This window comes from Xiphophorus hellerii, chromosome 6, assembly GCF_003331165.1.
Source record: "Xiphophorus hellerii strain 12219 chromosome 6, Xiphophorus_hellerii-4.1, whole genome shotgun sequence".
In the NCBI taxonomy this organism is placed as follows: Eukaryota; Metazoa; Chordata; class Actinopteri; order Cyprinodontiformes; family Poeciliidae; genus Xiphophorus; species Xiphophorus hellerii.
Window position 1 is genome coordinate 3,739,175 of NC_045677.1, and position 24,050 is coordinate 3,763,224.

Here is a 24,050-nt window from a genome sequence, read left to right on the forward strand (position 1 = left end):
TATTCTAATAAAATACATAAAAGCTTGTGGTTGTAAGAAGGCGAGATGTGAATGAATTACCTTCTGGCAAAACGCAGCTAGTCTTCGTATTTATGCAAGAAAAACACACTGAACACCTTTAAAAGAAACCCAGCAGGAATATGCTAAGAAAAAATATTACACACAAAGAAAAATTCATTTACAATTTAAAGAGCAACGGCCTTGGCTTTATAATAAGTGTCAGGCGCTATGAGCCCACAGCTACTGAAAGCTTCTCTGTATTACATTCTCTGTGTTTAGCATTTCAATGGCCCACTTGTTTATTTGTACACAACAATTTATGTAACAGATTAAAATTCACTGTAAATTCAATAAGCGATCTGCTTTTAGTAAAAGGGAGACGGCCAAACAGAACAAGATCCAGCTGTACGAGGAGGAGATGAATCACCTGTTGTGGATTTAGGAGAGTCCAGCTAATAAGGAACCGGCCCAGACATCTAGGAATATTTCATATCTCATCTCCTTATCTATGAAGCAGCCTGCTCCCAATGACTATTGCATCATATTTATATCTGCCATAAATAAACATCATGAAACTTATCAAGGACTTAGTCACAAATGTCCAGTTCCTTATAGAATGTATACTTATTCCTATTATTATTATTTTTTGTAGTAGTTACTATTATTACTATTATTTAACTACATTATTATATTATTAATATTATTCGTAGTTATTATTATTGTTATTATTATTAGACACTACATGTCATGATTTGGGCGGTTATTTTTTCCTGGGTGTCTTTGTGTTGTGGAAGGAAACTAGAAGATCGAGAATTTAGTTTCCCGGCATGCATTGTGATGTACTCATATTTTCAGCTAGGTTAGGGCGTGTTAGGTCAATAAGAAATTACACGCAAGTAATATATCATTTTCCAGAACATGTCTGATGACACTCAATGCGCATAAACCTATGCGAGACGTGAAACAAGCTTTGACACATAAACATGGTTGGTCTGAAGGGTCGTTTCTCTCCGGCGGAGACATTAGTCCGTTCACACGTGTGAAGTTGCGGCAGATGAAGCTGTCGTCGTTTCCCCCTTTGGGGAAACAAGGAAATCAAATTTTCGACTTGAATTAGCAGCGGGTGTCTGGGAAAAAGTGAAAAACAAACCAACAAATAAACACGCCGACATCACATTACTCATTTTGGTGAACATGAGCGGCTGACTTTCCAGCAATTTTCATAGGACCCTGAGCGACAGACAGACAACACAGTCCGGTTCCCCACAGTATTTATAACTTGGTCAGCTGACCTTGCACTTGGACGCAACCACTACGCGGGGAGAGTTGGAAATATTATAAACCTATTCATTTAAGTTCGTAGAGTTGACATATCTCACAGTAAACACTATAAAACACCTAAGAGAAAGCGTGTCTGTGACATGCACATGTAGTGTTTGCATAAAGTGCTTTTAATGCAGTTTTAGGGGATGTACGGCGGAGAGAGCCTCCCCCGCCCCGCGCATAATGGCTCAGCCTTCTGTTGAAATTCCGAGAATTGAGCCGCTGTGTTTCTTAGAACTGGATTCTCAGAACTGGTGATGCTCAGAGTTTCGAGGAAACTTTTATAAGGTGACTTTTTTTTCTCTCTCTCTCTTCCTATTTTCTCAGAAGTGTAGGGAAGCAGCACAGGCTTGTGCAGCCGCTCCAGCTGCTGTCAAGCTGGAGATTTTTATTTATTTAGTGTATTTTGTGAACATTTAAGCTGAGAGTGAACTGACATATGTGAACTGTGGTGGTTATTTTTGACAGCCGGAGTCATGTTGCGCTGTTTTAAACGGAAGCGCGGTGTTGGGACCGTGTTTTTCTTCATTCGACAGACTTATTCTGCTTCCGCTCTGTGTTTAGTAACTGCGGTGTTTTAGTAAACCTGTAGCGCTGGATAATTTTTTAACTTGTGGCTTAACGTTCGCAAATATTATTTCACTCTTTTCAGTTTACTATTTCACAAGTTTAATGCCATGTTGTGTTTAGCTGTGGCGCAACAGTACCGGTCTGTCTGGTTCAGTCACTTCCAATTTCCTTTGCGCAGTTTCTTTTTTCGACGGCGAAAGTATTTTTTTTTTTTTTTTATTCGACCCATTGTTGCTAAAGCGTTGTTTTTCGCCGTTTGTTTTGATAGTAGAATCAGCTGTAAAACACTTAACAGGACCCTGGACACATTCCAGGACGGTGCCAGGGCAGCTTCAACACTTCTATTTGCAAACTTGACAGGACTTGCGCTGGCCTGCTCTCAAGCAGCCCGAAGTTGCGCTGTAACAACTAAACCACTCCTTGAACTCGACAAATCTTTTTCGCATCGTGACGTGTGAGATTTAGTGTAGCAATTTCAAGGGGTTTAGGAACGCGGTGGGTGATTGGTTAGCTGGGGGGGCGTGTGAGTGAATGTAAACTGGTTAAATTAGACGAGTTCCCCTGATGTGGGGGAACAGAAAACCTCTCCGTCCGCGCGCTGGCAGCTCCAGTCTGAGCAGGAAGGACGGAATGTGCTCACGCGCTGCAGGCTGCCAGCGCGCGCTCTGCGCCAGTTCGTCTGCGAACATTGGAGAAACATGAGAAAGGTGTCCCGTAATAGCCCGGGAACATTGTAACAAACGTATTTATTTTCTTTTTTGGGGGGGGGGGGGGGGGGGGAATATCAAATTAATTCGAATTTATTTTTTACCCACCCTTAAAAACGAAAAATGTATTTCAAAACTATGTAGGGTGTGTAAATACAACCCTATTTATTAAGCCTGCAGGCGCTTCAAAGAAAAAAAAGCACATGTATGCACTAGATAGATATATCGTGTTTACTATCCTGTCGTTAAGACCCCGTTGACGGGAAGCAGAGTTTCACATAGTTTAGTAAACATGTTTTTTTCCGTTTACAATGGCGCCATCTGGTGTTGAAACGCAAGTGCAACACCTTCTAAGTTGTGTCTCTTTGTGAATGGCGGATTGTCAGTGGGGATGTGAAGGAAGTGCCAAGGTGACAGTCACTTATACAAATGTGCAAGCTGCTTTTTATTATAATATTTTCCATGCATACATTTCAGAAAGCTTTGAGTTGCAGTACTTAAATTGTTGCTAAATGTATCTTTTTTTTTATGTTTTCCATTTTTGTCCTACTTAGTGCCTTTTTAAAATTTCCACCATTTACTAGAGCCCCGTCACACCCATACATTTCTTCTATTTTTAATACTTATAAATAATTTTATGCAATAATTTATGAGTGAAAATGACTAGCTGTAATGAGTTGCAGCATTGTTTTTAGTTTTTCTTTTATATCAATATATTTGTGTGCTTCGTAGTGCCTCTTTTAACTGACCCCATCCTCAAATATTACAGCTCCCCTCACCTCCACTGCATGAATAAGCTAACAAGTCTTTCAAAACACACTTTTATGTTGTCCAACATGATTAATAAACATTTATTCGTATCTGGATTTATATAATTATTTCCTGGTTTCTATGACTTTTTTATGTGTTGGATCTTGAGCTGAATTTATTTGCAAAAAATACAAAGACCTTACATTCAGTATTCACCGACCTCGCTTTGAGTCTTTTATTTTTTATTTTTTGCACCTCTGCACAGATTGCGACAGCATGGCCACGACTGCAGATGGCTGCATTCAATTCACACGTCATGCAGGCGACGTCCTGCTCAACTTCAACCGCCTCCGCAGCAGGAACATCCTGACCGATGTCACGGTGCAGGTGGACGGACAGATCTTTCATGCACACAAGGCCATCTTGGTAGCCTGCAGGTGTGTGTTGGAGATGAAAGAGAGCACTTCACACCTCGTTGCTACTATTACCTGACAACTAATTGTTTTCAATCCTACAGTGGCTTCTTCTATTCTGTGTTCATGAAACCCGAGAACTCGAGCCTTGGTGCCATCAGCCTGGACCCCAAAGTGGACCCCAAAGGTTTCTCCCTCCTGCTGGACTTCATGTACACTTCCTTTCTGAACCTGAATGACTCTGTGGCCTTGACCACCCTGAACACAGCCATCTACCTACAGATGGAGCACGTTGCTGACACCTGCCACAGGTTTATCAAGTCCAGGTAATGCAGACTATCAAACTCAAAAATGGCGTCCTGTTGTTTCTGTAAAAGCTGCAGGGATCGGGATTTTAATTTCGATTTGTTTCTGCAGACATCAGGCTTTGAATATGCAAATGGAAGAGGTGCAGAACAACTCCTCGAATCTAGCAGAAGAAATCTCTGCTAAAAAGCTCGCTGAGGAAAAGGATCCAGACTTTAGTAATAACCTCTTACTGAGGTTGTCCCCTCAGGAGTGTGGGGGGTACGTCCCCAATGTTTTCAGGGGGATCAACACCACTGGTTCCTACCACGTGTACGGCGATCTGCACATCCCCGCTACGGTACTAGAAGGTTCTAATAAGATCGTCAACACCAGCATGGCCCAACCCTCCATTATGCGACCAGCAGAGGCTCACCGTAACCTCCAGTGTCCCGCCTCTCCCGTGGAGGGCCACAACACCCAGCACCCACAAACCGGCTGTCTGAGACCTACCCTGAGCTACACCAAGGGGGTCATCTGCAGCCCGCAGAGCCCCCACAGATCCGACTGCCAGCCGAACTCGCCCACCGAGTCCAGCAGCAGCATTAACGCCAGAATGAGCCTGAAGCAGGCCTGCGATTCCCCCAGAGACGCCAAGGCCCGCAACTGGAAGAAGTACAAGTTCATTGTCCTGAACCAAACCCCTGACGAGAGCGGGAGGGAGACCCAGAGCAAAAGAGCTGAAGTGGAGTCCGCGTCGCGCTCTCTCAGCCCCGCCAGTAGTGAAGCAGCTGGCGGACATGACAAGATCCAACCAGAAAAGGGAGCCAGCAATCACAGAGAGGAAATGAGTGAACTCAGCTGCAGCAGCAGGTACAACTGGTAGAACTCATGATGAATCAGCACTAATTGGGGATCTCTTAATGATAACTAACTGAAACGCACTCTTTGGTTGCAGATTCTCCTCCTCTAGCTGCGATAGCCCTCAGCGCATGGAGACCAGCCACCTCACTCCAACCTCTTACAGCAGCGACGAGGCCACAAAAATGTGCTCAGCTTATTCGCCCTCTAGCTGTGGTGAGTACCACACCACCAACCATCAGACTGTGATATTATTTTGCTGACTGAAAGTCATTAAATTTAAGCTGTTTTCTCTTTCTTTTTCTTTAAATTGGCAGAAGATAACTTCTTCTGCAACGGGTGTGACTCCAAGTTCTCGGAGGAAGACTCGCTGAAAGATCACATGGGTCAGGTCCACAGCGACAAGCCATACAAGTGCGACTGCTGCCAGGCCGCCTTCCGCTACAAAGGCAATCTGGCCAGCCATAAGACAGTTCACACCGGTGAGTGCTTTTTACGGTCAGCTGTAGCTCTTTGATGCAGCCACGCTTGTTCCTCGCTCAACCTGTCCGTGTCTACTTCCAGGTGCAAAGCCGTACCACTGCAACATCTGCGGGGCTCAGTTCAACCGTCCGGCCAACCTCAAGACTCACACGCGGATTCACTCTGGAGAAAAGCCATACAAGTGCGAGACGTGCGGTTCTAGGTTTGTGCAGGTGAGAAGATCAAGAAGCGCCGACCTTTGAAATCATTTTAAGACGGCCGCCTATGTTTCAGTCCGGTCACCGTTTCTGTCTCTTGCCTAACCAGGTCGCTCACCTCCGCGCCCACGTGTTGATCCACACGGGAGAGAAACCGTACCCCTGTGAGATCTGCGGAACGCACTTCCGTCACCTTCAGACGCTCAAGAGCCACATGCGCATCCACACGGGAGAGAAGCCTTATCATGTAATCCTATTATCCACCATTTGTTCTCAATGACAGAAGGACTATCAGTTCACCCTGTGTGATCCTTGAGTAGTTCTAAAAACATAAAAGAAAATATAAAAGCCCAACATGAAGTCATAATTACAAGCTTTAATGTTATAATTATGATAACAAAAGTAATAATTTTACGAGTCAGTCATAATTATGAGAAAGAAAGTCATAATTTTGACATTCAAAATCGATCTTAAGATCGAAAGTCAGTCTCAATTTTGATATAGTCATTAGTTCAACTTTCAGGCAGTTATGAGATTCAAAATTAGAGTTTTGACATTCAAAGTCATGATTATGAGAATAAAAGTCATAATTATGAGACATTGAATCTCATGATTATGACTTTGAAAGCCAAAATCTTGACTATGAATCCCATAATTATAACTTTATATCTCATAAGTATGACTTTAAATCTTAAAACTTTATATTGGGCTTTTATTTATTTATTTATTTTTTATGGTTAAAAGGTTCTTCCATAGTTTAATGCACCATGTCTGACAGTGCATTTTTTTTATTGTGTTCTTTCTGCAGTGTGAAAAATGTGACCTCCACTTCAGACACAAGAGTCAGCTCAGGCTTCATCTCCGACAGAAACACGGCGCCGTTACAAACACCAAGGCTCAGTACCGCAGGTCTCCCGGCAACATGGTCGCCGGCCCGGTGAACTCCTCCTGAGTTAGCCGCCGGCCACCGCTTACGGACTAAGTCAAAAAAAAATACAGAGCGGACGCTCAAGTGTAATATCTGCCTCTTTTTTTTTTTCCGGGCTTACACACGTTGCACGTATCCACGTGTGAGAAATGCTAGTCTGCGCTTTTATTTTGAATGTCCCAACAACAGAATGTACGTCTTGAATGTGAATCTGAGTGGGTATTTCTCCGTTTTGCAAATACCTCGACAGAATGTCAGCCCTCTATGTCGCTCGATTAGAGAATCACTGTTACACTTTGGTTTTAGATGAGGTATGAACCTGCCCAGTAATTGGTCTGATGCAGTCATGATGCCGATTTTAACTTTTCTTTCATAAAGCTCTTTGTGTAAATAAGATATATATTATATATTTTCAGATAGCTACTATTTGCTGGCAGAGTGTGAATATATTAACATTTGGTACATTGTTTCCTCATGGAGTGGCTTGACTGTCAGTCATGCTGTGGGCTTTTTATTTTTGCTGTGTCATAGTTTGTGGAACATGCTGTAATATTTACAGACTGTCATTTGTTTTAAAACTCGCTACTTTTTGTACATATTGAATTTTTTTTCACAGATTTTTTTTTTTTTTTGAGCTTGGTGTCTTGCACATGCCCATGATGTTGTAATATATCTGTGTTCATACATTAGCTTGAGTATTTCTACTTTAAATGTTCTCAACGGCTCCTTAAACCCTGTTCCCGGCACTTTTATATTCTTGATTATTTTTGTAAATGTGATTCTTTCTCTAATATTTGGTGCTGCAGCAATCCATTTCCCCCTAAGGGATTTTTTCCCCCCCCTTACTTAACTGTGCGCTTCATAAAACACTCATCATATTTGGCAGATTTTCTGTGCCTTACATTTACATTTCTCTGTTCGCTTTTTCCACAGACTGACAATTATTTGTATTTTAATTGTGACCATCTGAAAGCTCTGGTACTTAACTGCTTTTTTTATGTGTTTGCCTTGGTACTCGAGCTAATTAATGCATATGCATGTTAAGGTACCGTTGGTTTGGAAGCACCTCACCTGAAGGGTGAAGCTCTTTAATGTGCAGACACCAGGCCTCAAGCTAAAACACTCAGGAATATCAGTACTATGTAAGCAAATGTGTTTCTAATGGCAATTGAATATACATATGAAATATATTTATAAATATATTTATATATATGACAATAAAATGTGTATTGTGAAGCATATATGCGTCACTCCTTCATTTTTGGGTGTTAAATTACCACTATGAGACTTAGTGACATATTTATAATGCCGAAACCTGACTACATTAGAATATGACTAAATGATGAAGTAAAGATGAGTAGACTTGTAAAACAAAAAAACAAACTCTATCACAACAGATTTTCAGGGATGCAGACTGCTTCAAAACGTGTTAAACAGGAGCCTGGGCGGCCTACACAAAGCACTCAGTTTAACCCCATTTAAACTATAGGATTAGTTAAAAGTGAGATGGTGAGCCAACCGTTCTCGTCCAACATCAGTGTCTGACCTCACAAATGTGTTTCCTGGAGAACGGTCTGATATTCGCATTAAAAACATTCCTAAACATTGTGGGATAATAATTAGCGTATTATTGCAAACATGTCGTATTTGATCATTTCACATCAGGATGAGTTCTGGTTCTCACAGACCTGTTAGTCTGTATTTAAGAAGCAATTCTATTCTACACTAAGGACCAGTATTTATTGCACCTGTACAGTACATTTTCCATCATTGAAAAGCTGTTTTTACATAATCACAACTATTACATGTATTTTTCATCCAGATTAATGGTGTGTAAAAATAAACTTCCAACTGGACGTTTCGAGCCCTCGGCATGTGTAAAGTTGGCAACGTTTTCTTTGTGTTTCACCAAGGAAAATTTCATCACCATTAAGCTTCTTTATAGTTTACCTAAAATGTCTTGACATGGACACCCAGGGTCACAAATACAGTTTAGTCAAGTTAAGGTACATTCAAAGAAAACTTTTGGTTTTCTACAAGGGAGGCCTCTGTCTTTGTACACATGTGTGCATGAATGAATGACATACAGAAAAATGTCCATACAGACCTTATGAAGGCTTCATGGACGCTTCCCAGGTGTATTTCAGACTAGTCATCCTGACATGGCTTGGGTTAGCTCCGCCCACTGACGGTGATAAGGCCGACAGATAAATTCAGGATTCGCTGCAGCAGGAGACCATGTCATTAAACCGTGAAATACATTTCTGCTTGCTGTAAATTGCTGTTTTATTAATACATATTATAACTATATGATTAGTATTAGAATAATCAAATCATTGCTTAGTTCCCTTTTTCATACGACAGCTTTAATTGACTATATAGTTAGGCCTATTGAGTGAATTTTAAACCTGGTTATGAAGTTGTGTTTTCAGTACGCCTTTGACCGAAATGACTTGTTGAACTTGTTCCTCAGAGTCTGGATTAGTTTGAGGCGTTTCTATGTTAAATGTCTGTCTTCTGATCTATAAATGACTAAAAACAATTATATACATATAAATAAAAACAATACGATCTTAAAAGAACTTCAGAAATAGTAAAACTATTTTCACAAACAACGTTTTGTCTTTTTTTTTGTTCATAAACTCCGAAAACATGCATTTAAATATGGGATATTCCGCCCCCTGCTGGTTGATGATGTGATGTTTGCAAAAATATTGATTAAAACTTGAATAGATCTTTGCTATCAATAGCACACGCAGTGCTTTGAACAAGTATGTCCCCCTTCCAGGTCTCTTCAGTCTGTGCTTTATTTTCCTCTCCTCTAAAGGTTTCAGGTCATTAAGGAAATTTTTGGATCAAACAAAGATAACGTGAAATAAATACAAAAAACAAATGGAACCATAAAGTCAAGTCAATTCAAAAATAATGTACTTCATTGATCCAAAAGGGAAATTAAATGTTGTAACTCATATCACTCAAGGCCGTTATAGATGGCAATGGCTGTGGGCAGGAAGGGTCTGTTGTAGCGGTTCCACTTTTTTTTCTCATCAATCCACAGATCATTTTTCAGGCAACAATATCATTGCTCTAATCTATTATGACATTTCTTAAGATCAGGATGTTTGAAAAATTTCAGTGCACTTCATGGTTTTCTACTATTTGAGCGATTTCTTGATTCTGCACTCTTAAAACAAATGTTTTTGTTTTGTAAACACATTTTCTGCATAACCATCAAGTAAACATCTTCTGTTCCACACGTTGAGTTTAAACATCTGAGTATAGAATGAGTTGAACGTCTGGAGTTCTAGAACTTTCCACACTAAAATTGTACTGCAGGACGTTCGTGCAGCAAGACATACAGTACATTGGGTGAAAATTTAATCGATGTGTGTAAAACTTTGTCAATATGACGTTAATGTCAAAAAAAATGTCCAATGTCGCTTCCATTCAATTAAAAAAGAAATTAAAATCACAGAATAAGTTTTTGATAGGTCATTTAAAAAATGCTCTCACCTTCGAGCTAATTCCTATATTTTTCTTCTTCGTGGTTTGCACCAGTGGCTACATCCGGTTGTTGATCATGTGACGAGAATTTTTTTTTCCTTTGCAGTTTGGCGAAAAAAAACAATTTCTATAAAGCCAAAAAAAACCACACCTTATCCAAGTGAAAAATGTGTTTTTAGTCTAATATTTTTTTTTCCTTCAACATTTGAATGTTTTTATTGAGCCAATTTATTTTCAAAAAGTCAAATTGCACAGATTTGCTCAATGGAAACACAGCAGTATACACATTGTGTTGGATTTTGACTCTGTGTTGATATTAACATATGTAGTGATGTGTGCTGGGTGTGGCTAATGAAACAGGATTCAACACAGCTCACAGTTGACTTTGATAGGTATTCTGGATAAAAAATACATTTAATAACTCGAAATTTTATGATAAACAGTAAACTATATATTGGTTATGATATTTGGAATCATAACCAATATATCACCAAAAAAAAAAAAACCTTCAATGTTTTGTTTTCACTTTCCATCTTTATGAATCCTCCTCAAACACATCATACAAAACAAATTTCCTTTTCATCTACATATTTATTTCAACTTGTCCCAGATGTTATTTCCTCAATGAAGTGCATAAAAATGTTCTGCTAAAGACACGTCTCACTCTTCCCACCTTTCCCCCCCAACCAGACGCTGGATGCTTCCACGTGGAGCAGCCGCTGTCCAAACATGACACAGATGTAGAACTGAATTCAATGAGATGCCTGAAAGGTTATTGGCAGATCAATAAAGAGTCTACTCGGTCCTTGTCGCCAGGTCACATGACAGTTTGGTCTGAAGCATCACAGCTCCTTCTCACGACATGATACTGTGAAGACATTAGTGCTAAGTACCATGTTGATGATAGCGTTCAGCGTCTTTGATAAAATTATAACCATCTCGAGAGGAGAAGCGCTGAACGGGTCGATAGCGAGTAGCTGCTGGGCATCTCCTCTCGTCCCCTGGCCCCCAGCACCCGACACCCAACTCCATCACTTGAACCACCGCACACTGTGTTCGCACGAACAGGGTCGCGTTTACAAAAAGACATGAAAATCAAATGGAAAACGAACATAAAAACTCATCTGGAAGGACATAGAAATGCATTAAAGTAGTATCGCAGTGGATAAAAAGAAACTTAAAAAGATAAATGAATGTTGCTGACAGCTGGGAGGAACTCAAGCTTCTTTGTCCAGGATGGCTTTCACATCAGCAAACACCTGGAGGGACAGGAAACAAAAGGGCGGGGCTTAGTTTCACTCTGTGGTTCAAAAAAAAAAAGAAAAACAAACATCGTCTCCATTCATTCCAATTCAGCATTTCCACATTTTGGTCACGTTACAACAGCAAACTTTAAGTGGAAGTGGAAGATTATTGATGCGTGATTTTCTGATTTGGTTTACTGTACATGTAAAAATCTGAAAAATGTGGCATGCCTCTAAATCTGGGTTCCTCAAACTGTTCCAGGTTGAGGACCATTTAACAAACACTAACGGACCACCTAACTGGAAAATACCCCCACAATAACAACATCTTAATAAATGCAACCTGAAATTACAATTTTAGCCTCAAGTCACTTATTGTTGTCTTTGTTCATCCTAATGAGAAAGTTAATGCTGTTTAGAAGACGGCCACGACAAACCATGAACAGGTCGACTCGGGGCGTTTTGAGTTATTTACAGACTCTGGAAGTGTGGATATCCAATGATAGCAAATCAAAAAACAAAGTTGTTCTTTACTACAGCTGCTGTGTGCATTAAGAACATTTAGGGTATTTGTAATTTAGAAGCATAACAAGACTTGAGTTGCACTGGCAGAAACAAAAATGACAAAAGTCGTTGATGTGTGAGCAGAGCGCTATCAACAAGCAAAGTTGTAAAAAACAAAGAACAGTCCTCATTAACCGAGCCTGGAGTCCTACAGTTCATGGCAAAGAACCGTTCAAAAGAGTCGAATCACTAGTGAACAACACGTCAACACTGACAGAAGATATCACTTGGCTTCTTCTGGTCATATAACTAATCCTGTTATTGCTTTCCTTCCACCAGTGTCTTCAGTTTTTCTTTTTGAGTGATACAATTTTATCCATTATCATTTTTAAAAACAGTCTTTTGTTAAGCTAACTTAACAAAAGATTAAGCTCAAATCTTAATCTTGAGCTTACGATTTGAGCTCTAGTCACGATAAACAGTTGCTTACATGCAGTACCTTGCGGGCCACTAGGGGGCGCCCGCGGATCACGGTTAGAGAAAGACTGTTCTGAATTAAAACCCAAAGGGCTTCAGATGTCACCTGACTGAGATGGTTGTTAAAGAACCAGCATGATGGAGACAGCGGACAGGTTCTGTTCTTTTCACTACAAAACAAAACAAAATAAAATCATATCTAAAATTATGACGAGTTTGGATAGCATTAATAAGAGAAGCAGGAGAGAGGGACATGGTAACTGTGAAAGAGCTGCAGAGGAGTATTTATTTATTTAAAGGATAACCGTCTGTGATGCAGCATCTCACTGCCGAGAGCGTCCTTAGAAAACATCCAAGGTTTAGTCAAGAACTCCACAAATCTGGCCTTTATGAAGGTACAGAAAGAAGAAACCTGTAAAAAGTTTTGTTTGATGCTCACAATACAATATGCTCAAAAAGGCATGCCGCACTTTTCAGATTTTTATTTGCGGAAAATATTGCAAACCTTGAATCAGTTCCCTTCATGTCGTCTCCTTCCTTAAACCATGTCCCAAGTCATTTGTCAAAAGAAAAAAATGCTCTCGTCAAAAAAAAAAAAACAACTTAAGCTCATTATTTTAGCAAAGTGACGGTCAAAAAAGACAAAACGTGGAAATGTTTCAGCGGGCTTTAAGAATGGTGAAACAGAAAAGTGACGAGCCGTATCGAGGCGCGGTGTTTCCTCACCTCGTCCACGGAGCGGGAGGCGTCGATGGTGTGCACCTTGCCATGTTTCTGGTATTGCTCGATGATTGGTCGCGTAGAGTTCAGGTAGGTTTGGATTCTGCGTAAGAACAAGAAGAAGAAGAAGAAACGGCAGCTGGTAATTGGGGTCAGGCCGCAAAGGGGACTCGAACGAGACGTAAATCAGGCCAGCGACAGACGCAGGTATCCAGTCGGCCAGTTAAATAGGCCAGAGCAATCAGACATGCTGGATTTTAGTTGGACTTCTTCACACAGAAACCAATCAAACAAGCATGCATTCAGCACTCAGCAGACGTCTCACCTTTTCTCCAGGCTCTCTCTGTTGTCATCTGTCCGTCCGCTGCTCTTCCCTCTTTCTAAACATCTGTCGATGCAAACCTGTGCACATATCACATCTTCATATTTTATGTGTTGGACTAAAATAAGCCGGATGTGGGTTCAGATGCCCCGTTCGGTGGCGTACCTCGTTGCTGCAGTCAAAGAAAAGCACAAACTTGACGTCTGCTTTGCCGTCCATGACCCGGTTCCAGCCCTGCAGGTTGTCCTCGTTACGAGGGAAGCCATCGATTAGGAAATAGCTCTTGGTCTGGTCTTTGGTCATCGTCTCTTCCATGGACTAAACAGGGGATAAAGCACAAAAATGGCAACAGCTGCACGTTATAAAATGTGCACAAAACTTTGCTGCAGAAACACAACTTTGCAATTGTGATGTTTCCATTAAATAAGAAACATGATTAAAATCCCAAGATAAGATTGCTTATGCAACAAGTCATTAAAAAACACGCCACCATCCTCCAGCTACTTCCTGTCGTTGTCTTCTTCATGGTTTGCGGCAGTGGTAACATTCAGTTGTTGATCATGTGACTCCTGTGATATGGAAAAAGTCTTTCCGATGCAGTTTTGTGAAATAAACCCATTTTGATATGGCCAAAATTAACGTGCTTTCACTGAGCAAATTGCCTTTAAATGTTAAATTGTGCAATTATATGGTCAAAAGACACAGTTATAGACTTAATTTGTGTAAATATTAACACATCTAGTACAGCATACAAGTAATCAGGCCTGGGTTTTGGCTTTTAACATTATCACACAGGTTTGGGTTGGTTTGTGTAGCTTTTCCGAATGGAACAAATAACATAATTCAAAATTGTACTATACATAGCAAAATGCATGTGGGTATCATAACCAAAATACGACGAATTAAGCTCATTTCTTTTTGAAATGTCAAATTTTGCGATTATATGGTGAATGCAAACGCAGCAGTTTTGCATGACTGGTACAAACAAAGTTGGAGCGGCTCACAGAGCAGCTGTGAAAACTTTCAGCACAGAACAACAGATGTTCACGAAAGAAGCAGAATAAGTAACCTCTTGGCAACCCTGGAGCAGCTGCAGGAATGTTTATTGTGACACGCTGGCTTTCTTTCATTGCACTAATAAAAAGAACATTTTGAAATAAACTCTGTTGAGTCATCTCCCCAACCTCCTTAAGGGCTTGAAATGTTTTGTTTTTTTTCCAGATTGAGTCCGTCCGACTCAAACCGAGTGGAGTGCTCCGTCTGGCGGGCCGGCTCTGATTGGCTGAGCCTTCCTTTTCACCTAAACCGCTGTCAGTTTTCCATCTTCGCAGGTATGATGGTGGGTTAAAACCCATCTGTGATGCAGGTCTGAGCATGACAGGATGAGGGGAAGTTTGGAAGAACATCAACTTCTGTCACGCTGTTGAAGAGTACATCGCTTTTAATGCGCCTCTGTGCTGAATGGTGCGCGAATACTGGGATCAGTGGTGTGAGTTTCACTGTATTTTGCTGCATCTCTCTTAGCATGACATAGTCATCTAGATTTTTGGAGTCTTACTGAAAGCCATATGTAGTTGTCTATTTTTTGAAATGTAATTTTGTAAAAATTTGATTTGTGTTTTTCTATCATTTGAAGCACTTTGGGATTTCTATCTTGAAAGGTGCTACATCAATAAAGTCTTGCGTCAAAAAAGTTTTACTCCATTGACCAGCCGTACACATTTGTCTGTGGTCTGATGTATAACTAGACAGTAAAAAGAAAAAAAAAAAAATAACAAAAAAAATGTGCATGAAAAAAGAAAATGAATTCTCATTTGAAAACCACTGAAAAAAGAAATGGGTCTCTGTGTCACAACGAATTTGTACCCCAGAGAAACAGTCACAAGATCTTAGGAACTCTAATCAGCTCAATAAAAATGTAAATAAAATTTTTTAAAAAGGCTTCAGTCACATTTATTTTAAAGGAACGTAAAGGGAGTACCACTAATTTCGCCACCACATTTTGAGATTAATCTAAAAAAAACAAAAAAAACAAACAACAACATAGAAATGTCAAGCTTCAAAAGTTGAAAACTTTCAACTTCCTAAACTCAAGAGATTTTTGGCAGGAATGTACCTCTTTTGTTTAACTTTCTACAATGGCCCTAATATTCCGTCATAGTTCTTTGACGGAATAGCAATACTAAAGATTAGCCTGGCCCTGACGAAGTTGTATGCAGAAGTTGTATGGTTCTGCATACAACTTCATCTAAGTTGAAGTTGTATGCAACCTGCATGCAGGACCTGGACCTGATGCGTTACCTGTCTGAGTAAGCTGATGGTGATCTCCACCGGGACGATTTTGCCTTCTTTGATATAGTTATCGATGAGCTGTCCAAACTCAGACCCTTCTCTACCTCGCTCTGCCCTCAGCAAATCTCCAGCTGACAAATGAGTGTAGTTGTAGGCCTGAAACACACACACAGACATACACACACACACACACAGAGAGAGAAAACATTAGAATTTTCACATGATCAACTGATGCTCGGTGTTAAAACACAACGAATGCATCCATTTCTTGCTCCATTTTTATCCAAACAAACGATGAGTGCTTTATCAGACTGTAAGCGTGCAGCTTAGAAAAAGTCGGCTGTTTGTGCCCTGAATGAAAAGAGCTTCTGTCATTCAGGTCTGACTGCTGCTCTGGCAACGTGGCAGCCAACACCCAATCACGCTGGCTCAAAGTCTCCATCATAAACCCTTGCTACCAAACGTCTAGCATGTACGCCACTTGGGAATGCTTTTAGCAGGAAAGCAGTTTTACAGTTAAACACAAACAGTCGGAGGACAGGAAGAAAGATGCTAAGCTAACAGATGGGAACTGGTTTTTCTTCTATAACCGGTCTGTAAACAAAGTCCTCTTGAAGGTGATATGCTCACGTTACTGAAAGTGACTATGAGATTCTATAGCTATGAGATTCTATAGAATATTTGGCTGCTTTTTAATTCACTTTACATTCCATTTTGAGGTCATTTTGGCAGAGTACAAAATTTGGATCAAATGAATTATTGTCTAATAAATCCCGGCAATACAACACCTGAACTGAATGCTTGTAAAACAAGAGCGTGAAGGGGCTCATGTGAGAACATCTGGAGAGGCAAAAGCCAACGAGGTGGATTAGCAGAGCCAGCCAAAAAGCGACGGTGCTGTCCAGGAGACGCTGCTATGGATGGAACACCGTCTCTGCTTCCCGGATACTGAGCCGTTGGCGTCTCAGGACAGCCGTCAGACCGTCATACAGCAACTGTCTTCAGTCAGAGGCCTCAACAGCTTCCTTTGGTAGACTGACTGCTACAGGAAATCCTTACACAGCATCACCAGTGCTTTTGAAGATATTTCCATGAAACGAGTTGCGACATTTGGGACAGATAAAGTGTTTTCAAACTAAATTGGGATTCGTGAGAGATAAACCGATCGACATCAATAATCTGTGAAACTGTGTCATGAAAGTTTGAGTTCACTTTTCATTAACGTCATCAACCAGCATCTTCTTGTTCCTTCTGGATAATAACCACACAGCAGCAGAGCCTCCGGACATCACTGAAGCAGAAAACATAAAAATAGCCACAGAGAAAGATTTCAAAAAGGATAACCAAAGACAATTTTCACTCTAAAGCTCGCTAGTAGCTAGCCAGCCAGTAAAGTAACCCCTTTACCTCGTGTATTGATCTATTTTTGCCTATTTCAACAACTTACTGGTCACGTTTCACATTTCCATGAGAGAAAATACACTGAGAAGAGGCTAAAGCTTTAAGCTCCGTACAGTGAACTCCATCTCGTCAGTAAATCAATAGATGTTTGCTCAAACATGTATCTCTGTTTGATGAAGGGGGTCCCACTGCCCTCCAGACTGGCTCTGGTTGTTACATAACCGCAGCTGTACCGACCAGGCGGTGGGAAGGAGCCAACATCCTGCCGGCTCTGTTTGCTCTGCGTCATGTTCGCTTCGCTCATTCATTCAGCTGTTTGCTCTGGATAAAACTGGCGCTCTACAGAAAGCTCGTGTTGGTCTCATTAAACTTGTCTTTCCCGCTTCCGGTGTGCCAGGTTCTGCTGGTTTATAAGCGCCATAGCATCAGAGCAAAAGCGAAGCTAACTGGCTAGCTAACATTTATTTTTGGAGGACAAGCGGAAGTCCATAAATAAAGACATGGTTACTGCATCGTTAATAAAAAGGTAATAATGAGTCAAAGCACTCAGAGCTTCTCGTGTCACCTAGCTACACCTTCGCAACGGAAGTCGCCAGATTTCATTGTCTTTCCTCCATCATACCTCCACTATTTTGGAGCACTGCGTCCCTTTGCCGGCGCCGGGCCCGCCCAGGACGAAGATAACCTTCGGCTTCATGATGTGCGACACCCGCTTCAACAAGCTCTGCGACGCGTTACCGAGCAAGCGGCCCAACATAAACCAGCACCGAGGGAGCGGGGAAGCGGCGCCGTGGTGACCGGTGAGTGCGTGTCAGTTGTGTCGGTCGGTGGAAGAACAGGAAGGCTTCTACTTCCGCTGTTGACTTCATCCACCAATGAGGTTTCCCCACACGGTGCGTGATGCAGAGTCGTGACCACGCCCTCCCAGTGCACTTGTTATTTTTTTCAATGCAGAGGTCGGGTGACGCCCCTCCCTCCATCCCTCCCTCCATCCCTCTCTCTCTCTCTCTCTCTTCCTCCCTCCGCTGCCTCTACAGCATCAGCACCTCCAAACCGTACAAGACGACCAGCCGCTGGGAAGAGGATGCTCTCCCCTCCGTTATGATCCACAGCCTGGCGATGAGGCGGCTAACCGAGGGGCTGATGGTATGCTTTTATCACGTCCATTCCGCCTCGCTGCCTCCATTCATGATGCACCATTCATGGGTCTCCGCGGATGGAAGCACACTGCGAGGAAAGCATTAAAACATCCGCCGCTGGCTCCGCCTTTACGAGCTCGCCTTTTCGCATCTTCTGTTTCCATGTAGGTCAGAGCGATGAAGACCCCGATTTTGGCTTCCGAGGGCGCCGCGTGAATTTCGGGCAAATCCGAAGAAAGCCGAGCGAACAAAAGGCATCCCAGCCCTCATCCTCCTCCTCCTCCTCTGACGCACCTGGCTGCCCTGTCGCCACTTGACATGACAGCGCAGAGCCGGCAGCAGGGCAGCAGGATCAAGGGGCACCGACGTGCAGCCGGACGTGCGGACTCGACCAGGAGCGGGGGACGCTCGGCGGAGCGGAAGCAGCAGCCCAGGGGAGGCCGGATTGCAGTTTCTGGGGACGAGCGCCAAGGGCAGTGCGGCAGTCAGCAGACAGACCGGGGGGAGGAGGCTGCGGAGATCTGTGATATACTCTCCCCCGAAACCAGTCTCCACACCATCCTGGAGATATGATGGTTGATGTTTGTGTGCTTGATCTGTGGTGACTGTGGCACTCCCCAATCATCCTCTCCACTCTTCCTTCCCAACCAATCACTGGTGATGTGCAATTAAAAGCTTAGGTCTGCTCTCCAGGCACGGGTGGAGCCCTGAGGGGGGGACTGATGAGCATACTGGCCAGGCATCACTTGGTCCCTCCTTCTCTGTTTTTGCTCCTTCTGCTTGTCGCCTGCACTATGGGCTGCCTTCAAAGCATCGCCTGCAAGCCCCGCATCAGGCGGGAGAACATCGTGGTGTACGAGGTGTCTGCCTCTATTGACCAGTGTCCTACAATCATAGAGGAGAACTCACCGATTGTGCTCCGTTATAAGACACCCTACTTCAGGGCCTCAGCAGGAGTTGTGATGCCGCCTGTGCCCCGCAATGAGACCTGGGTGGTGGGCTGGATCCAAGCCTGTACCCAGATGGAGTTCTACAACACCTATGGTGATATTGGCATGTGAGGAGAAGACGCCACCTGGCTTTTTATGTTGCATCTTCACTCAGGCAAAGTAAGTTTCACCTTTCTGTGTCCTGTCTTGGCGCAGGTCTAGCTGGGAGCTACCAGAGCTGCGAGAGGGCCGGGTGAAGGCCATTAGCGACTCGGATGGAGTCAGCTACCCTTGGTATGGCAACACCACGGAGACGGTGACCCTGACCGGCCCCACATCCAAACCATCTCGGCTGACGGTCAGCATGAATGACAACTTCTACCCCAGCGTAACCTGGGCAGTCCCCATTAGCAACAGCAACACCCCGATGCTGACCCACATCACCCGGGACCAGAGCTTCATCACCTGGCTGGTGGCCATGAACTCTGTCACCAAGGTAGGAGCAGACCGCAGAGAGCAAGCCGGCTGTCTGTTCTCACATCATTTTTGCTTCGGTTTCACGTGCGTCCATCAACATTTTTGTCTGAGCTGTTAATGCAGAACACTGGCTGTACATCCAGACTCTGTATTTCACACAGACAGGCTGTGATGGTATCAGCTCCTCTTGCACTTTTCTCTTTTGGTGTAAAGTTACAAATGACTGAATTATGGCCAATGGAAAGCCCCTGCAGTGGTCATTAAAACTCAGTCAGGCTGCAGCAGAAGATTTTAGTCAGGCCTGTTTTCTGTTGAGCTTGTTTAGCTTCTCTCTGGACAGATAAGCATAGTTTAAGACCAGCGGTGCTCAACTCCAGTCCTCAAGACTGCAACTTTTAGATGCATCCCTGCTCTCAGCCATTTAGTCAAAAGGCTCAATTCTTTCACCAGTTCAGCTCTGCAAAGACCTGGTAACTGTGAGTTCATTTGATCCAGCTGTGTTAGAGAAGCTATGCGTCTAAAAGTTGCAGGGTGTTAGCTCTCCAGGAGTCGAATTGGACACCCCTGTTCAAGACAAACAATCATGTAATAGATAACATAATGCAACTTCATCATAATTCCCATTATTGAAGGAGTATTCCTGCCATACCGAGTACATCCTTCTTGTCTTCTCTAGGAGCGCATTGTGTTGCAGACGGTGCGGTGGAGGATGCGGGTCGACATCGCCGTGGATCCGGACATGCCACTCGGATCCAGGGCCTCGCTTGTTGGTCGACCGTACCAGGAGCAGCCGCACATCCTCAACTACCAGGAGCCCATTCCTCCCAATGCTCTGGGAAGGCCGAACGCCAACGACGCCCAAGTGCTGATGTGGAGGCCGCGTAGAGGGGCACCGCTTGTGGTCATACCGCCAAAATAGGAGGGGGTGAAATCTCTGCACAGACAAAAGCATAGGTGCTCCCTTTAAGGAAAAAGGGAGGACGGAGTGATCACAGTGCCCGCTGGTGTCCTTGCAGGTCCTAATTTCTAAAGGACTGAAGTGGACTGTTACCTTAAGCCAAAGCGAAGGTTGAATCTTGAATCTGACACAGCAGTCAGACGAAAACACCACAGTTTGTCCTCCAGGACCTTGAGCGACATCAAGGCTTGTTTAAACCCCGCCGCCCCCCGATAAGTTTTGAACTGCATATTTATCTCTGCCTGCATTTTAGCAAAGTACAAACCCAGTTTTTAGATGTACCGCAGAGGTATTAGTCAACAACAAGAACTGTATCCCGCATCCTTATGTAGACCTTATTGCATGAGAGTGAGGAGACTGGGAAAAAAAGAAGAAGAAGAAGAAGAAGAAGAAAAAAAACTGTTCTTATAGAAGTTTAAGAGCAGCAGTTTGTTTTGTATAACTTGATACCTGAAGACATTTTGATTGACAAGTCAGCCAAAATACAATGCGGGCTGGTTTGACCTCGTCTGTGCCAACAAAGGCCTTTCAGCACACCCAGTACTGCTATTAAAGGATGTACTCAGATCAGTTCAAGGAATCTTAAGTATTATATGAGTCTTTTTAGGTTTAAGATTAAACCCATGCATCCATCAGATTGTATTGAGAGCACCCACGTGGAAGGGGAACTCTACTGCTACCGTTTTCACCGGAGTCCTCTAACACTTCTGGCATATTTTCGCCTCTTTCGTGCAGCTGATATACTGTATTTCAATGGGTGTCGGATGGCTTTAAAGATGAGCTGGATCTCTTCATGCGTTAAATAAATAAAAAAACAAACAAACAATGCCAGACAAGCTTATAAGTACAGTGTAAATGATTTGGAATACTGCCATAAGGCACACTGACACTTACTGTAGCTGGAGGTGTCCAGCAACCAGAGTGGCACTAATAAAGTTATGTCACAGATAAAGTTAGTCCAGTAATGGATTGTATACGTATTCTTAATAGTTTTCTTGGTCTGGAATTAAACCAAGACTACTTCTAAGAAGTCACTCTTCTGCCCCCAGCCTCCCTGGCAGTCCTGTATGCGTAATATTTTTTATGAACATGAATTTAAGAAAAGAACATGCTTCAGAGACTTGCGACGTTTATTTACTACACATAAATGCTCGTGTCATTTTTATTTTTTTCTCTCCCCACTTCTCCACCTACAGAGGGCAAACTGTATCAGATTTTGAGAAACAAATAAATGATAAAATGATGATTTATATATGTGACAATTTAAATAAAACTTGAAATGAATACATCCATGCATATTTACTCAAGTGGGTCAATAATTTAAATGTCAAAATGAAATTTGAATTAGTTTTATGTTTCAATCGTATGCAAACATATGCAAGTCGTGCTTCATTTAATTGTGTCAGCAGCAGTGCAGCAACTGTCACTGAATTGTTAAATAGACAATGGCCTTTGATTGGTTGCCTGGAGAGCTGTGTAAGCCCCGCCCAATGACTTTGATTGGCAATTCATGAAGTGCTGCTGCATTAAACTGCATTTATTGAATATTAATTCAACTTTTGGCCTTTCATAATTCATCCTCCAGTAATCCACAGACATAACATGACATAATATTTTAATTGGTAATCACAGTAAGATTTTATGTCAGAGCCAATTACATATTGCAAAAAAAAAAAAAAAGTTTCAATTTTACTTCCAGATAATTCAAGAATCATGTATCTAGGTAAAAATGTAGCTACAGTACTTTAAAGCTATATGCACACATTATTAGATGGGTTACAAAAAGCATATGATAATACTGAATATGCTTATTTAATACTTTTAAAAGATGTAATTTTTTTCAGATGCCATTATTTCAGAAATTCAAGTCAAAAAATGTTAAGGTCTTATTCTATAGATTCCTTTTGCAGAGTGGGATGTATTCTAAGTATTTAGTTCTGTTCATTTTCGGTGATTATGGATTACAGCTACTGAAACCCTTCCGTTTCTCATTTTACAGGCCAAAATGTACAAACATTTTACAGGCCAAAATGTTTTGTTTTGAACATAGTATAATCTACAAGAATGAGAAAACCTGTCGACTAAAGGTAGCTGTCCAGCAGGAGCTCACCGAACAAGCTGACTGTTCACATGGTACTTTACTGAAGCATGTGTAATGTTTCCTGAACACCTCAGCAGAACCACAGTCTGATCGCCTCCCCTCACTCTACTGATGCACTAGTTCGATAATTAGGATATACAGTATTGTTATACTGTATCTTGTCTTATGTAACAACTGATTTTTGTGGTTTTTGTTACAAGGCCGTAAGCCATTATCACCAAAACAAACTGAAATTAAAGTTTGAAATTAAGGGTGCACTGATAAATCGGCTGGACGATAAACTGGCCCGATTTCTTTAATTTTGAGAGATCGCGATGGGCCGATATTTACATAAGTAATGGATCTTATCTAAGTCCGCAAAAGTCTGAAACTCAACTTCTGTCTTTTTTTGCGCTAACATGAGAGACGACTGACTGACAGACACGCCCACTTGGTTACATTTGCGCATGTGTGGTTAACAACAGTTACCCCACTGTTGCCAACTTAGCAACCTTATTGCTACTTTTAGCAACTTTTCAGACAAATCTGTAACGACCAAAATCGGAATGAGCAGGTCAGACGTTTTTAAGATCTGTGATCGGCCAGAAAACTGTAACTGGTGCATCCTAGATATTAAAATATAAGCAAAAAGGGTAACACTTTATTTGACGGGTTGTGAATAACACTGTCATAAACATGACATAACACCTGTCATGAACATGAGTAAGTCTTCATGAATATTCATGACTGTTGTCATAAAGTGTGATTCGGTAAATCATGACACTTTTAATACAAAGTTGACATTATTCAAAATGTCTTTATGTTATTAAAGCTGAAATGTAATCAGTAATACTTTTATAACAAATTTATGTCAGATCATGATTTCTTGGTTAATGTCAAGTTGTCATAACAAAGACATTTTGAATAATGTCAACTTTGTAGTAAAAGTGTCATGATTTACCGAATGACACTTTATGACAACAGTCATGAATATTCATGAAGACTTACTCATGTTCATGTCATGTTTGTGACTGTGTCATGACAGGCTTATTCACAACCCGTCAAATAAAGTGTTACTGAAAAAAGTTTGTTTTTCACGTGAACGGTCTATAAGCAGGGAAACAGATCGAAATTCTGTGGTCTTTTCAGGCAAAAGAGAATCGGTGATCGGCCAGAAAACTGCAATCAATTCAACCCTACTAGGAACATATCACTTTGCGAGGAATCTGGGCAGAAATTGAACTTTTCTTTTTTCTGAAAAAGAAACCGAGCAGGAAGAGCGGGTGTTTGTTTGCTTGTTTTATTTTTTGTTCTTAAAATGCTGTAACTTGGTGTTCCACCCCCAGATAACCAGCGGCCGCCCTTTACCAAACATTCTGTTGACGGCCCTGCCACCTTCACCTCCTCCTTGTTTTCCTGGTCATGGTCCGTCCACCGGCTCGTCCTGACAGCTTTCCAAGGTCCTGCCTGCCACTCCACACACGTT

The 24,050-nt window shown here is 42.0% G+C and overlaps 3 protein-coding genes across 5 annotated transcripts; 2 read left to right on the forward strand and 1 right to left on the reverse strand.

The window, feature by feature from the left end:
• The first annotated feature begins 1,506 nt into the window (after positions 1 to 1,506).
• bcl6ab (BCL6A transcription repressor b) lies at positions 1,507 to 7,758 on the forward strand. Of its 2 annotated transcripts, none has more exons than XM_032565423.1 (9): positions 1,507 to 1,611; positions 3,616 to 3,787; positions 3,868 to 4,089; positions 4,181 to 4,921; positions 5,007 to 5,125; positions 5,227 to 5,391; positions 5,474 to 5,604; positions 5,699 to 5,836; positions 6,398 to 7,758. In XM_032565423.1, exons 2-9 carry the CDS (start codon positions 3,627 to 3,629, stop codon positions 6,539 to 6,541), a joined length of 1,821 nt encoding a protein of 606 aa, XP_032421314.1. In that variant the 5' UTR covers positions 1,507 to 1,611; positions 3,616 to 3,626; the 3' UTR covers positions 6,542 to 7,758. The 2 variants fall into 2 exon arrangements, with proteins under 2 accessions (XP_032421314.1, XP_032421315.1); XM_032565424.1 differs by lacking the exon at positions 1,507 to 1,611 and adding an exon at positions 1,645 to 3,010.
• Positions 7,759 to 10,317: 2,559 nt separating this feature from the next.
• On the reverse strand, positions 10,318 to 17,859 carry cmpk (cytidylate kinase). Its single transcript, XM_032565495.1, has 6 exons — positions 17,604 to 17,859; positions 15,590 to 15,736; positions 13,454 to 13,606; positions 13,292 to 13,368; positions 12,973 to 13,069; positions 10,318 to 11,280 (listed from the first exon to the last, which is right to left on the reverse strand). The coding sequence occupies exons 1-6, from the start codon at positions 17,736 to 17,738 to the stop codon at positions 11,239 to 11,241; spliced, it is 651 nt and encodes a 216-aa protein (XP_032421386.1). The 5' UTR covers positions 17,739 to 17,859; the 3' UTR covers positions 10,318 to 11,238.
• A 103-nt stretch (positions 17,860 to 17,962) lies between these two features.
• fam78ba (family with sequence similarity 78 member Ba) lies at positions 17,963 to 21,772 on the forward strand. Of its 2 annotated transcripts, XM_032565481.1 has the most exons (4): positions 17,963 to 18,127; positions 18,289 to 19,177; positions 19,266 to 19,545; positions 20,203 to 21,772. In XM_032565481.1, exons 2-4 carry the CDS (start codon positions 18,843 to 18,845, stop codon positions 20,443 to 20,445), a joined length of 858 nt encoding a protein of 285 aa, XP_032421372.1. In that variant the 5' UTR covers positions 17,963 to 18,127; positions 18,289 to 18,842; the 3' UTR covers positions 20,446 to 21,772. The 2 variants fall into 2 exon arrangements, with proteins under 2 accessions (XP_032421372.1, XP_032421373.1); XM_032565482.1 differs by having other exon boundaries at positions 17,980 to 19,177.
• Positions 21,773 to 24,050: the final 2,278 nt, after the last annotated feature.